A 12,482-nucleotide genomic window follows, 5' to 3' on the forward strand; every position below is an offset into this window, starting at 1 on the left:
GTTAAAAGAAAATGATGGAAAAGTAGTCATAAAATTGACGCTCGAATTTTGCATGACTATAATGGATTGGGTTGTATAAAATGAATAATTACTATTAGAAATAAAAGAGCTGTTCTTGCGAGTTGCAAACGAATTATATGACTGCCGTGCATACGTGACACGAATTCTCGTTTCATATGGACGCTATCGCTCTACCTTTTAGCAACGGCGACAATATGTTCTTTCTATTCACTCTCTTTAGATTTGTGGAAGAAGCTGCTGTTAGGACCGCGGTTGCTTTGCCCTTTTGACGTTACGTTCGTAAAGTGAAGTGCGAAATAAAGGAAGCCGGCTGCGCTGCTCGCAAAACCTCGCAGACAGTAGATCTGTAGGAGCACGTCCGAAAACTACGACCACTTTCGAGCGCGTAAAGCGTACGTGCTTACACCGAGTCGTAAAATACCGATTCACTGTGACGATCGATGCCGCGTTTATAAGTTCTAAACACAGCGTTGAAAGGATACGAGATTCAAAGAAACTGAAGATTCAAGAAAACTTCAAATAACTGAAAGCTGCAAAATACACAGGTAATTAATCACGATTCGTGAATACATTCACTAATTTTTTCTGCGTTATATGCGTGTATCACGTATACATTCCGCACCGATTCAATCGCGTGGCACCATCACGATTATCGAAATACGATTATAATCGTATAGATCGATTTATCGAAAGTTTGTACGCGCATGCGCGCTACGCGTAAACGAATGAGAGCCTCTGATTGGTTCGCGATTCAGTGGAAGGTTAAGTTATGGCGAAAGTGACAGCTCGCGAAAAGATTTGAGATTAAAAGTATTTGTGTACTTGAGATTTTGCCACGCAATGGATCCAGCGTTGCTTCGAGAGCGAGAGCTCTTTAAAAAAAGAGCCCTTACCACACCGACGTAAGTATTATCTATTAATTTCTTTCCTAACCTATATTTTGACAGAAAGTGTACATTATGTTTGAAGTATGTGCGGAATTTTTACGTATTCAGTGTAAAGATTCGGAAAAAATTGACGTTTCATTTGTAATATAAGAATTATCCACATGAAATTAAAGTATACATATAAAATTTATATGTAACCTATACGTGACGGAATGCAATACTATACGCAACAAATGTTAATTTTACAGGGTAGAGAAAAGGAAAAAGGAACAAGAAAAGGATTCCGCACGAGATGAGCCATTTAAAAAAAAACCAAAACCTTCCTCAGTTTCCAGCGGACCAAAACTCGATATGGTCAACTATAAAACTATGTCCGGTAGTACGCAATACAAATTTGGTGTTTTAGCCAAAATAGTAAAGCATATGAAAGCAAGGCATCAAGAGGGAGATGATCATCCTTTAACGTTAGAAGAAATCCTAGATGAAACAAATCAATTAGATGTAGGATCTAAGGTGAGTTTGAAAGTATATTGACACATTAAGCACCAAGTACTTTGTTTAACGTTCATGATAGCAAGTGCATTATATCTTGTAACATCTGTCACCAATGATCCATGTGGTCTAAATGGAAATAACATTGTCGGTCATTGGTGATCATCATGGTGCTTAATGTGTTAATGATCTTATAAAAATACAAGAACATGAAACAAGCTCACTGTCAGGTGAAACAATGGCTTCAAACAGAAGCGCTCATTAAAAACCCAAAGATAGAAGTAACTTCGGATGGTCGATTTGTATTCAAAGCAATGTATAAAATTAAAGATAAGAAATCATTGTTGAGATTACTAAAGCAACAAGATTTAAAAGGTCTTGGTGGAATATTATTGGAAGATATACAAGAAAGCCTGCCTCATTGTGATAAACATTTAAAGGCAAGTTGAGATGCAACTAATGATATCAATATGACACACAGAGCAACAACCGTAATAGGGATTTATGCATTCTAGAGTTTACAAAACGAAATATTATTTATAACGAGACCCTTGGATAAGAAAAAAATTGTGTTCTATAATGATAAAACTGCCCAGCTTCCGATCGATGATGAATTTCAAAAATTATGGAGAGCCGTTGCTGTTGATGCAATGGATGATCAAAAGATTGATGAATATTTAGAGAAACAAGGAATACGATCCATGCAAGATCATGGTCCGAAAAAACCAGCTCCGATTAAAAGGAAAAAGCCTATTAATAAAAGAAAACAGTTTAAAAAGCCACGGGATAATGAACATTTAGCAGACGTTCTAGAAACGTACGATGATACGAAATAAAATATTAAATAAAATTTTGTAAGTAATACAACTCTATAACTTAAGTATTAAAACATACGAATACAAACGTTTTATTACCACAACTTTATAAACATTATTGCATAAGAAAGAACGTCTATTTTGAAGTTGAGATTTTTAGCGTTACACATCACAGTGATATAATAAATAAGTAAAATATTTATTGTCATAACTTCATCGTAAGTACAAAATAAATATAGACCAACTATTATAAGCTTTTGTATCTGTCTAAATTATGTTCAAGTAAGTAACACATTTATGATCAATATTGTGGAAACTAGAAAAAACCATACAATTTTTATGTATCATAGCAATGTAAATAGTTAAATTTCGACTTAAACATTCATATGTTGCATTAAACGTTTGCACATATTAGTTCGTACCGGTTTCATAAATTTTTCCATTAATAAACACGGGAATATATTATGAAATTATGTAAATTATTAACATACACGTTGCACTACGAAACTTCTAAATTTACATATGAAATGTTTGATTTACATAATATCGTTATATAAATCAGTAAACATTACAAAATGTTACATATATCTTTGGTACTAAGAATTCGAATAACAAATGCACATATACGCCTAAAATATGTGTCATTCGACTTTAATCTCTAAAGTAGCATTGCAAATTCATTCTTAGAAAACACAATTTAGTTTACAAAATTTATACATGTACATATACGTATGTATAAGAGTAAATTTAATAATTACATGTATTTAATCCTTTGGGAGCGCAGAGTCACTTTTACCACGAGAATAAGCACGCGTCGCTTTGCTACCAAGCATTCTATCCAATAAAGATTGTTTATTCCTTCTTCTAGCTGCCAAAACTTCCCGGCACAGTTCATGGAAAGATTCAGCTACTTGTGTCACCTAAAAAAAATACATCACGTTTTGCAAAAAATTTTATTTTCGAATAGTTGAACGCATTGACACAAGCAAGCTTGGTATTGTGGATTATTAATTAATTAAGTAAATAAGCTTTGCGTGACTGACGTACGAATACCGTTAGAAAAAGGAAAGAAGAAATATGTAATTAAGAGCGTACCTGTTCCGCGGCAGACACTTCACTGAACCAGCATTCAAAATCCTTGGCCAATATCTCACCCTCTTCGGTGCTAACTTGCCTCAAGTGGACCATGTCGGCTTTGTTTCCAATTAAAGCGAGGGGCATCGTAGCCTCTGGATCAACCATCGCGAGCGTTTCCTTCGCCTTCCTCACGAAATTGAACGAACCCCTGTCGGTTATCGAATAGACTAAAAGTAATCCGTCTGCCCATTGTACAGTTTCCGTGGAGGGTAATTCGTCATCGCTCTGCAACGTCGAAAGCGTACAAAAGGAATGCGTTAATGGAACCACCATGATCGACGCGAAAATTTCTCGCTGATCATCGATAAGTTTAAGTATTACCTTTGGGCAGGTATCCAAAATTTCAAAGAGGATGGGCTCACCGTCGACCAACACCTCGTGTTTATATCTGTTTTCTGAAAGGAAAAAGGTGCGAACATCGTGATTTTTAAAATGGTTCGACAATGATCGCCGATCTCACACGGAACAGAATTGAATTGAGAGACAGAGATATATATATATATATACAAAACTGAAGAGAAATATATACTTTTACTTGAAACCAGTTCCACTGGCTACGAGTATACTCGATCAGTTTCAACATGCTCAAATGCAACGTCGCATACAAAAGGCAGCATCAAGCGTGAAAGAGTTAACATTGCTCTCTCGTAATCAGTTTCTGCGTTGGCATTGTTATTACATCTCTTGCCTCGGTTATATAATAAATTTTCACCGCGAGAACGCGTGCAACCGAAGGATCAGGTAGCCATCGGGGCTGTTAAGTAGATCTTTCCAGTCTCAACCCAGTTTTAGATACTGGACGAAGCACGTGGTCACGAGAAAACCCTCCTTCATTCTCTCTCTCTCTCTTTCTCTCTCTCACACACATACTCACTCACTCCCCCCCCCCTCTCTCTCTCTCTCTCTCACTGCCTCTGTATTTGTACAAAATAAAAAATTTCGTTCGAGTATCAACCTCGCATTAGTACCAGTCCTGTCTAGTGTCAAATTCGTCTTCGATAAATTTAGACCAGACGTTGGCCGAGGTATGCGTAGGGAGAGCACACGCGGGGCGGTCAGAGGTGCCATAGCAGTCGCTGGCAGTTTTTCAAAAAAAAAAAAAAAAAAAAGAAAAGGAAAAAAATAGGGAGAGAGAGAGAGAGGGAGAGAAAAAAAAATGAACGCGTCATTCTATTGTCAACGCTGTTCACATTTTCATTGCGATTTACACCGCACCGAGAAGCCACGAGGCAGCCCGCGAAATTGTAAACCAAGATATGTTCCTTACCCGATTGGTGATCGTATTCCCCGATGTATCTCCTTGTCAGAAACCTGACAGTCAGTGCTGAAATTTAAGAATAATGTGCCTTGTTAAATCATTAATGGAAACGTTTTCGTTTCGGTTAATGGAAACCATTCGTGAATCGTTCGGTGTAACGAACGTTTATTTGTTTAACGAATGCAGTCAGACTCGACTCTGTTTCTATCGGTATCGCGAAAATTTTGCTGCACTGGTGTGTTCATTTATCATAGCGAACGTGCGTACATACTCGATCCTGACAGGTATTAAATTGTGCATTCATCGATACAAATTCCATGGCTATATCTGTTAGAAAGTTACCTAGCTGTACATCTTCGTAGAGCACGTGCAGTTTCCATAATTTATTTCAGTATTCGATCAACAGAAATTATTCGACGGCGTAGAAATTCTGCGAGGTGAATTTCCCAATTTTTCCTTAAAACGGAGAGACGTGTCACGAAATGGCTCGGTACGCCGAGTTCACGCTTGATTTACGGGAAATTTAGGTGACCGAGATCGGTCCCCGAGTTCCTTGGAGTTTTCCTACATTTTCAATTGGTCGAAATCAATTTCCACCTGATATTGTGGAAACGTACGCGATCCTGCTCGATACGATACACGCGTCCCGACGTATCGCGATCGGATCGAGAGAAACGAGAGCTACAGCCTAGTGACCCGCTTCGAGGTATACCACACTATTTTTACCTCGAACTCGAACCTGCCACGGCGCCACAAAACCTTGCACGAACGCGAAACGTCACCATGGTGTGTTTCGTCTTAAATTCAATGAAAAGTGACCTGCTTTAGAAACGCCGGCGATGCAACTTCCCTCCAAAACAGCTCGAGACAACACGTCGAGTGAGAAATGAATTAAAAAGTCGCAAAAAATTTTCTGTTCTAGACATTATTTAAAGCAACTGAAGTGTAGGTGAAATTTGAATATCTTGTAAACTGTAAATTGACTGTTCCACCAAACGCTCACCACAGACTCGAAGGTGTGCTTTATTTCATAACTGACGGTACCGACCAGGCACTTCGTTGAAAACGAGTTTATTGGCGAACATTGGCGTGTTTACGTTCGGATCCTTCGAGCATCATCATTTGGAAACATTCCCTCGCGCGGCTCATTAAAAGTTGCTCGCGTTTTCGCGCTTGTTGCCTCCGCGGATTGATCCAGTTACACGGCGTCGTCTCTATTCCATTTCTCTCAACGAACAGAGAACCCAATTACTTGGCAAGTTAAAAATAAAATGCCCGATGGGAAACGCGGACCGTATGGTAAGATGGGCACCACCCCGTTGTTTCGAGTCGTATAAACGATCGGTCTGCCTCGCGTTCGTCGAAAAATGTTGAAATGAAACTTTATAAATAATACCCGGAACAGTTCGCGGTTGATGTGAAACCGGTACGGTTGCCGGGATCCAACCAATTATTTATTCACCTATGCCTTACACGTGCCATTACCAAAAATACCCGCAGTCAGCTTCTCTCAGGGTCCTGATCACGTTTACCACGCGCGCGACTGTCGCGTGCACTTGTACTTGAATTAATTGCACTTGAGATTTTTCCATTTATCCTTCCCCCGCTTTTCTACAATTATTCACAATCTTTTATTATCGTTCATCAATTTTTATCGCGAATTTATATTCGTTTCGATTAATAGTTGGGAATTGACTCGTGTGTACGTTACGTTTTTATACTTGACAGTTTCACTAGCTCTTGTCTATTTTATAATAACAATTTTGGTTCTTAAGTTTGTCTTTCGAGGAAACGCACCAGCACAGCTACGCGTACAAGAAACATTTCGCAATGCCTACAATCGATGTACAATCTATCGCTTTCTAACCGAGCGTCTATATGGAACTTTATAGCGGATTATGTCACGCTCGTTACGGCCGCGGGGGGGAAATTAAACGGCGTCATTAGCGTTAGCCGAGCGAAAACGCGGGGAAATCGCTCGTGCTCTGCATAAAACGGCGGCTAGTGAAAACAAAGTAGCGGGAAGCTAAAAGTGGAAGCGCGTTCTCCATAAGTTTCCCGTTGAGGCGCGTCGAAAAGTCCATTGGCATGGGCTCTTTTCGAAGCAAAGGACAATGCTCGAGGCTTTCTGAATGGAACGATGGCTTCAAAATGGAGGCGTTATATACCCACCGCTTTTCCCGACTCCCGGCGCTCCGATCACAGCCACCTTCACCTCGCACAGCGAGCTCTTCTTCCTTCGAATACCTCTAATCGCATTCGACGTCATACTCCGCGCATTTGTCACTGCACAAAGTGTAACAGAAGCATATGAGCGAGCAGTTGCGGAACAGGGGCGCCCGCGAACGAACGAAACGCGCGGACGAGTACGTGCATCGTTCTTCTGCGTGTGTAAGATCGCGCGCGTGCCTCCGATGACCGTAAAAATTTGTCACGATTACATCTTTCCTTGGCTGGTTTCCACGGGCCTCGATAATGGTTGTGAATCTCGCGTACGAAGCGTTCGGACACCGACGCAGGTGAGACGGTGTCCGCTGATTGCTTGCCAAGGAAAACACGTTCGAAATTTGTGGCCACGGGTTAGCTAATAACACACTCGATGGCGGCTAGCAATAACACATTCGGTTACCATCCAAATTTCGTTAATTTCAAGGTAACTTGACGCGTACGAACGACCAGTCGAAGAACGCGTCTCGGTGCGCAAAGGGCTGAGCGCGATACACGCGGCTCCATTTACCGGGTGTCTCGCGTCTCTCTCATCGAAATCAAAACGGGACCATCCGCGACGATTGACCGGAACGCTCGCCTCGCTCGTATTCCCCTCCGAACGAAAGTTTAAATACGCCACACTTTCCTCTGTTCCATCGCGTGGCGCCAGGAGAAAGAGGACGCGCGGGAGGGGGATGGTGAACGGAAAAGCGGAGAAAGAGCGGGAATCGAGGTGCTTGCGCGCGGCCCTCCTCTCGGGTATGAGAAGGGAAGACGTGATGGGTACATTAATAGAACAGTTCGCACATGTCCCGTGGAATCCGAGGAATCTACTCTTCGGCGTCTAACAATGTACCGCCGGGGTACGTATGTAAGTCGCGTTACACGGTTCTACCCAGCCCGCTAGATTGGGCATGACCGTGTTTTGGTCGCGAACGATGCACCTAAACGTTCGACGTACTTGAATTTACCGCTCCTTATTAAATATCTTCGTGTTCATTCCTTTTCTCTTTTCGTTTTTCAACGATATACAAAATACAAAATATTTATTAGCAGAATGAACGTTGCGGCGAAACTTAGTCTTTATTCTGATATTCGATGGTATCTCTAAATGTGCCAGTCATAAATTCAAAGAGTCTGCATTCAATTAAAGAACGATAGTATTTTAATATGAAAACAAACAGCCGAAGTTATTGGATCGATCATTCCCCGCGTACCTCCCAGTATATAACTCGGACTATTAAAAACCCGGCGTTATTTTTATTTCATCGCATACTTACTTACCACTCGCCTAGAACACACCGATGTACCGTTCCTTCAGCATTCCTCGCGGCGCACACTTTCTATCAGCTCGCGCGACAGCCGACCATGTCCCGGCCTCCTCTTAATTCTTCTCGGTCGTAAGGGAAGGGAAAAATACCAGCGGTGCACGTCGAACACGCCGCGATACTTTCGTCCCTACTATCGGCCGGTAATTCCCTTTTCGTAGACAATGCGGCGAAGGGAGAGCCGTGCGGCGATTAATCGCGCGAACCGGGGCGGAAGGGGTCGATATCGGAAATCCGCGCGTTCTTGAAACGATGCAGGTAGAACGAAGGGGTAGGGGGGCAAATCGATCTCTTGCCGAGAGCAGGTGTACCGGGCCTCTCTGAACGTCACGTGTTTATCCTGGCGAGTTTCGCGTTGCGTGGTCCGACGCGGTTCTTGGTCTCCGGTCGACTGTCTCTCCCCATTCTCTTTTGGCGTGCTCGCGAGTCAGGCCTCCTTTATTGCTCTTGGGCCACGTACGCCGCGGTACCCACTTCCGGCTGCGGAGCGCGCGCCAAACGGGGGATCGCCGGTTTCGAAAACTCGCCCGCTTCTTCCGCGCTGCAACGATTTTCCGAATTCGTCGGAATCGCGGTAAATATTGACTCCTCGAACGTGCCACGGTCACCCTCGTAAAACGTGAAACGTTTCCGGATGCGTTACACGGGTCGAGTGGAAATCTGTTTGTAAATCGCAGGTTCGCGGAAACTGAGTGCGCGTTTGGTTATTATTTTGAGGTTGCACGGCGGTATTCGAATCATTTCGAGGAAAGTAAGCAAACGAGCGATGAAAACGGGTTTCACGGGAATTTATTCGAATCGACAGGGAGAATAAACTTGGCTCGGTTTTGAATATTTGATACGACAGAGATCTAAGTTTACCGACAGTCTGAACACGAGGTTCCACGTTCGTGGTCAGAGAAGCCACTCGTCGGTGAACGTCCGAGTTTCTTCCTTTTCGACCTCACCGTGTTTTAGAGCCGCTCTTCTCGACGCCTCCGGACAACCACCGAAGATCCAATTTATCGCACGCGCTAGGGCTGGTGTAAATCGATCTGAAGTCATGAAATAGTGTTGCTGACTACTATAAAGTACGACGAATATCGATCCTGGCGGAATTTCCGAAAACCTGTCACGCTTGACTTGAAAATTATCTCATTTTGAATAAAATCAATGTCTGCGAAAAGAATCTTTAGCACTTTGAAACTTGCGCTGCATCGGTAACGTAGGTAGGGACATTATGGTAAAACTTCTTGCTAAATTGTAAGCCACAATTTTTAAATTATCAAAAATCCTTTTCGCAGATATTGCGTTTATCTGAAATGGAACTATTTACAGAATTTCAGTGAAATTAGGCATGACAGATTTTCGAAAATATGTTTTTCTATTTTCAAAGAACTTGTTTAGCCTTTTACGCGGTTTTGTGCTCTCATTTTATGCAACTAATTTCTTTGTTTAGTAGAAGTACCAAGTTCTTCAATCTGTAGAATTCCTTTTATATAATAATTGTCAAGTATTTTTAATTATTCTTAGTTCTTGTTTGTATTAAAATAGATCACGAAGGCTTAAATAACTTAACGTACTCTTCAATATAGGCTCCGTATAAAAGTCTTCGTAGTAATCGAAGATCGAATCGTTCGAACTTCTCTGAAACATAAGATTCTCTCTTTGAGGTTTTTCATCGAGATCATGGCTTCCAATTATTCGTTCTCCATGTTGGGAATTTTCATCGTCGGCTTCTCCTCCTCGATCAGTATAATAAGAAGCGTAATTGCAATTATAATCGTTATTCCGAAATCTTTTTCTACGGACTCTAGGTGTGTCTTCATACTTCCATCCATTTTCTTGGTGTTTCTAAATGAAATGAAATGCCTTTCGAAATATCTTTCGAACTACATCCTTAATTTAAAAAGAAGATTAAAAAACAACGCGCTTTTTCGCAGCTCTTGCCACTTTTCAGTACTTACTACGTTACAAATAACGTCACCGACGTTTCTATCTTTCTCCTCGAATTCCACCTTGCGGCTGTCGTAATCGAGCGCGTACAAGTTTTCCTCATTTCTCCCCGTCTTCTTTTGCAACTTGGAAGCCAACACGCTTCTGGACGATCTTAAATGTTGTTTCATCGAACTACAATATTCTTATTTACATTGCTCGACCTGGCTAGTGTTTCATTTACTTTAGTACATTCGTTATATCGACAGGTGACATTGATTTGGGTTCTCCGTTACTCAATTCCGCCGAGGACGCGGAATACCCGTTGCTTCCGCAACATCCGCCGCCGCAGTGGTATTGGCTTGGTCCACGCGAGGAATTACCGACCGAGTATCTCGAAGCATTGCACTCTGGTATCGAGCTCGGTTCAATTTCCTTCCCGTGTGTGTCCGTTTCGTGCTTGTCACAATCTCTGGTAGGCCCTTCTTGGTCCGAGCAGGAAGCTTCCACTTTCGAGGAGAGTTTGTCGGTCGAAGTACCGCATTCCTTGTACTCCATTCTCGCGTAAGGATCTTGAAGGATCACTACGTCATCCTTCTCGTATTTTTGATCGATTAGCGCCATTTGCTGCGGGCTACCGCTATAACGAACGAAGGAGCAATTTAGAGGAAGTTGAGCTATTGATAATTACTAAGTACTCACCTGATTAACAGCGCGTAATTTTCAGTTCCATTGATTCGTTTCGAGCTGGACAAACTTGTGTTCAGATATTTATGCAAATCGTTCATTTTGTCCGAGTATAAGTAGAGTGGTTTAGCACTCTCCGTGCAGGATTCGGTCGAAATTTGTTTAATGGTGTTACTTCGAAAACGATGCTGGGATTGTCGATGGTGTTTACTTAACTCGTTGCATTTCTTCTTCTCTTTACTTCTGCAATTAATTGTTACAGTAATTTCTAGTACTATTTTAACATCTTCGCTGTTTACTATACAACTTTCGATTGATCCACATAGTCCATCGCATACTTTTTCATTTGCATACAGATAGTATATTTAGCGTAATTAACAAACATAATTCAAATATTTAACTGCCGCTTAATATCCTGAATCTAATTTAAGTTTAATTCATCTATTTAATTATCAATCGGGTTAATAATGGATTGCAATAGAGTTTTAGCATAAATTAATCAATGAAATTGCAAATTCCGTTCGTTGAATGTTCGATATCGATCACATGTCAGGCATATGATTAGATATATTAATTTGAATATACGCACGTGTCACTCATGTGTGACTTTTAGTTCCCGCGTCAGACTAGAATCAGTGCATAACGCGCACGTGTCGCTGATATTTAGAATGCGTTAAAAAATTGTTCATAACAGAGCACGGATTCCGAGAAGCCTATGTCCCCTTGTCAGAAAAATGCTAAACGACGTTAACGATGAACTAACCCCAACACATCGTCATCGTCGATGTACACTTTCGATCTCTTGCCGTAACTCTTTCGCGTCCCGTCGAAATCCTCGCCGTCGCGGATTCCTTGGGAAACACGTTTCTGCGCCGCCAACGCTTGCTCGTATCGTGCGCGTTGATACTTGGATTTGATCTTCTCGTACGTATACTCGCTCTCGCGCGCGCACAGCGCGGACTTCAACCCGTTCGCCGTCAGATCGATCAGCGCGTAACACAGTCTGCGCGCGTCTGTAAAAAACGCCTATTAAAGTCGGGAATGTTTAAAGAGAGAAGATTAAAATGCATCGTCCGCGCGCATTTCATTACGCATCGCAACTTCTTCCTCGATCATTCTTCCATAAAACAATCTATTTTTTTTTTTTATCGAAATTCGCTTCGATCACAAAATGCTTCCTCTTCTTAAGCAATTTATTAAATTTCGATGCACGGATTACTTTGTATAATCATAGCAACTTTTGTACGTTTATCTGGAAACTGAAAAGTCTCCTGAAAATACAGATGCACAGTGGGATCAAAGATGCCATCGGAGATCGTAACGAAGTTCAACCGCCGGCTCGACTGACGAGTGACATCTTTAAATCCATCTTAAACCTCACAGTTTCCACTGTTACGGCTACTTCGTTTCCTACTCACATGGTCGCGACTCTGGAACGTAGTAGAGCACCACGCCGACCAGCATCAGCGCGATAACAGAAACGCGTTTCAGGTAGCCGATCCAACCGAACACGGAGAACATCTCCCCGCTATAACCTGGTGGGCGAACAGGAAAATGATCGTTGGAAAACCGAACCAGACGCTAGGCTTTCTCTTACTATCGCTGCTCCATGATTTCGACGAACCCGCGCACTGTACGAGCAAAAGCGCGCCGAGCACCACCAAAAGCTTCATGGTCTCCGAACGAGAACACGAGCGACTGTACGCCTGGCTGGTATCCGTTTCCGGGTTCACGT

General features: G+C 42.0%; 3 protein-coding genes across 4 annotated transcripts; 1 reads left to right on the top strand and 2 right to left on the bottom strand.

The window, feature by feature from the left end:
• Positions 1 to 772: 772 nt before the first annotated feature.
• On the top strand, positions 773 to 2,468 carry Tfiiebeta (transcription factor IIEbeta). Its single transcript, XM_076902850.1, has 4 exons — positions 773 to 923; positions 1,157 to 1,421; positions 1,631 to 1,840; positions 1,916 to 2,468. Exons 1-4 carry the CDS (start codon positions 862 to 864, stop codon positions 2,234 to 2,236), a joined length of 858 nt encoding a protein of 285 aa, XP_076758965.1. The 5' UTR covers positions 773 to 861; the 3' UTR covers positions 2,237 to 2,468.
• On the bottom strand, positions 2,396 to 8,514 carry LOC143428144 (ras-related and estrogen-regulated growth inhibitor). 2 transcript variants are annotated; one of them, XM_076902856.1, is made up of 6 exons: positions 8,099 to 8,514; positions 6,783 to 6,896; positions 4,620 to 4,676; positions 3,674 to 3,747; positions 3,311 to 3,577; positions 2,396 to 3,135 (listed from the first exon to the last, which is right to left on the bottom strand). In XM_076902856.1, coding segments are annotated over exons 1-6 (669 nt in total). In that variant the 5' UTR covers positions 8,100 to 8,514; the 3' UTR covers positions 2,396 to 2,979. The 2 variants fall into 2 exon arrangements, with proteins under 2 accessions (XP_076758971.1, XP_076758973.1); XM_076902858.1 differs by having other exon boundaries at positions 8,103 to 8,511.
• A 482-nt stretch (positions 8,515 to 8,996) lies between these two features.
• Positions 8,997 to 12,446, bottom strand: LOC143428174 (uncharacterized). The gene is made up of 8 exons (XM_076902894.1): positions 12,345 to 12,446; positions 12,166 to 12,282; positions 11,511 to 11,760; positions 10,763 to 10,990; positions 10,305 to 10,700; positions 10,093 to 10,234; positions 9,709 to 9,979; positions 8,997 to 9,180 (listed from the first exon to the last, which is right to left on the bottom strand). The coding sequence occupies exons 1-8, from the start codon at positions 12,418 to 12,420 to the stop codon at positions 9,041 to 9,043; spliced, it is 1,620 nt and encodes a 539-aa protein (XP_076759009.1). The 5' UTR covers positions 12,421 to 12,446; the 3' UTR covers positions 8,997 to 9,040.
• Positions 12,447 to 12,482: the final 36 nt, after the last annotated feature.

Source organism: Xylocopa sonorina, chromosome 10 (assembly GCF_050948175.1).
Source record: "Xylocopa sonorina isolate GNS202 chromosome 10, iyXylSono1_principal, whole genome shotgun sequence".
In the NCBI taxonomy this organism is placed as follows: domain Eukaryota; kingdom Metazoa; phylum Arthropoda; class Insecta; order Hymenoptera; family Apidae; genus Xylocopa; species Xylocopa sonorina.

Coding starts and splice junctions, on each gene's coding strand:
- LOC143428144 (XM_076902856.1), bottom strand. Junction 3,748..4,619: donor GGAATACGATCACCAATCGG/GTAAGGAACATA, acceptor TTTTCCTTTCAG/AAAACAGATATAAACACGAG. Junction 3,578..3,673: donor TTTTGGATACCTGCCCAAAG/GTAATACTTAAA, acceptor TCGACGTTGCAG/AGCGATGACGAATTACCCTC.
- LOC143428174 (XM_076902894.1), bottom strand. CDS start 12,420: ATGAAGCTTTTGGTGGTGCTCGGCGCGCTTTTGCTCGTACAGTGCGCG. Junction 11,761..12,165: donor CGTTCCAGAGTCGCGACCAT/GTGAGTAGGAAA, acceptor CGTTTTTTACAG/ACGCGCGCAGACTGTGTTAC. Junction 10,991..11,510: donor GACGATGACGATGTGTTGGG/GTTAGTTCATCG, acceptor AATTAATTGCAG/AAGTAAAGAGAAGAAGAAAT.
- Tfiiebeta (XM_076902850.1), top strand. CDS start 862: ATGGATCCAGCGTTGCTTCGAGAGCGAGAGCTCTTTAAAAAAAGAGCC. Junction 924..1,156: donor AGAGCCCTTACCACACCGAC/GTAAGTATTATC, acceptor TTAATTTTACAG/GGTAGAGAAAAGGAAAAAGG. Junction 1,422..1,630: donor AATTAGATGTAGGATCTAAG/GTGAGTTTGAAA, acceptor GCTCACTGTCAG/GTGAAACAATGGCTTCAAAC.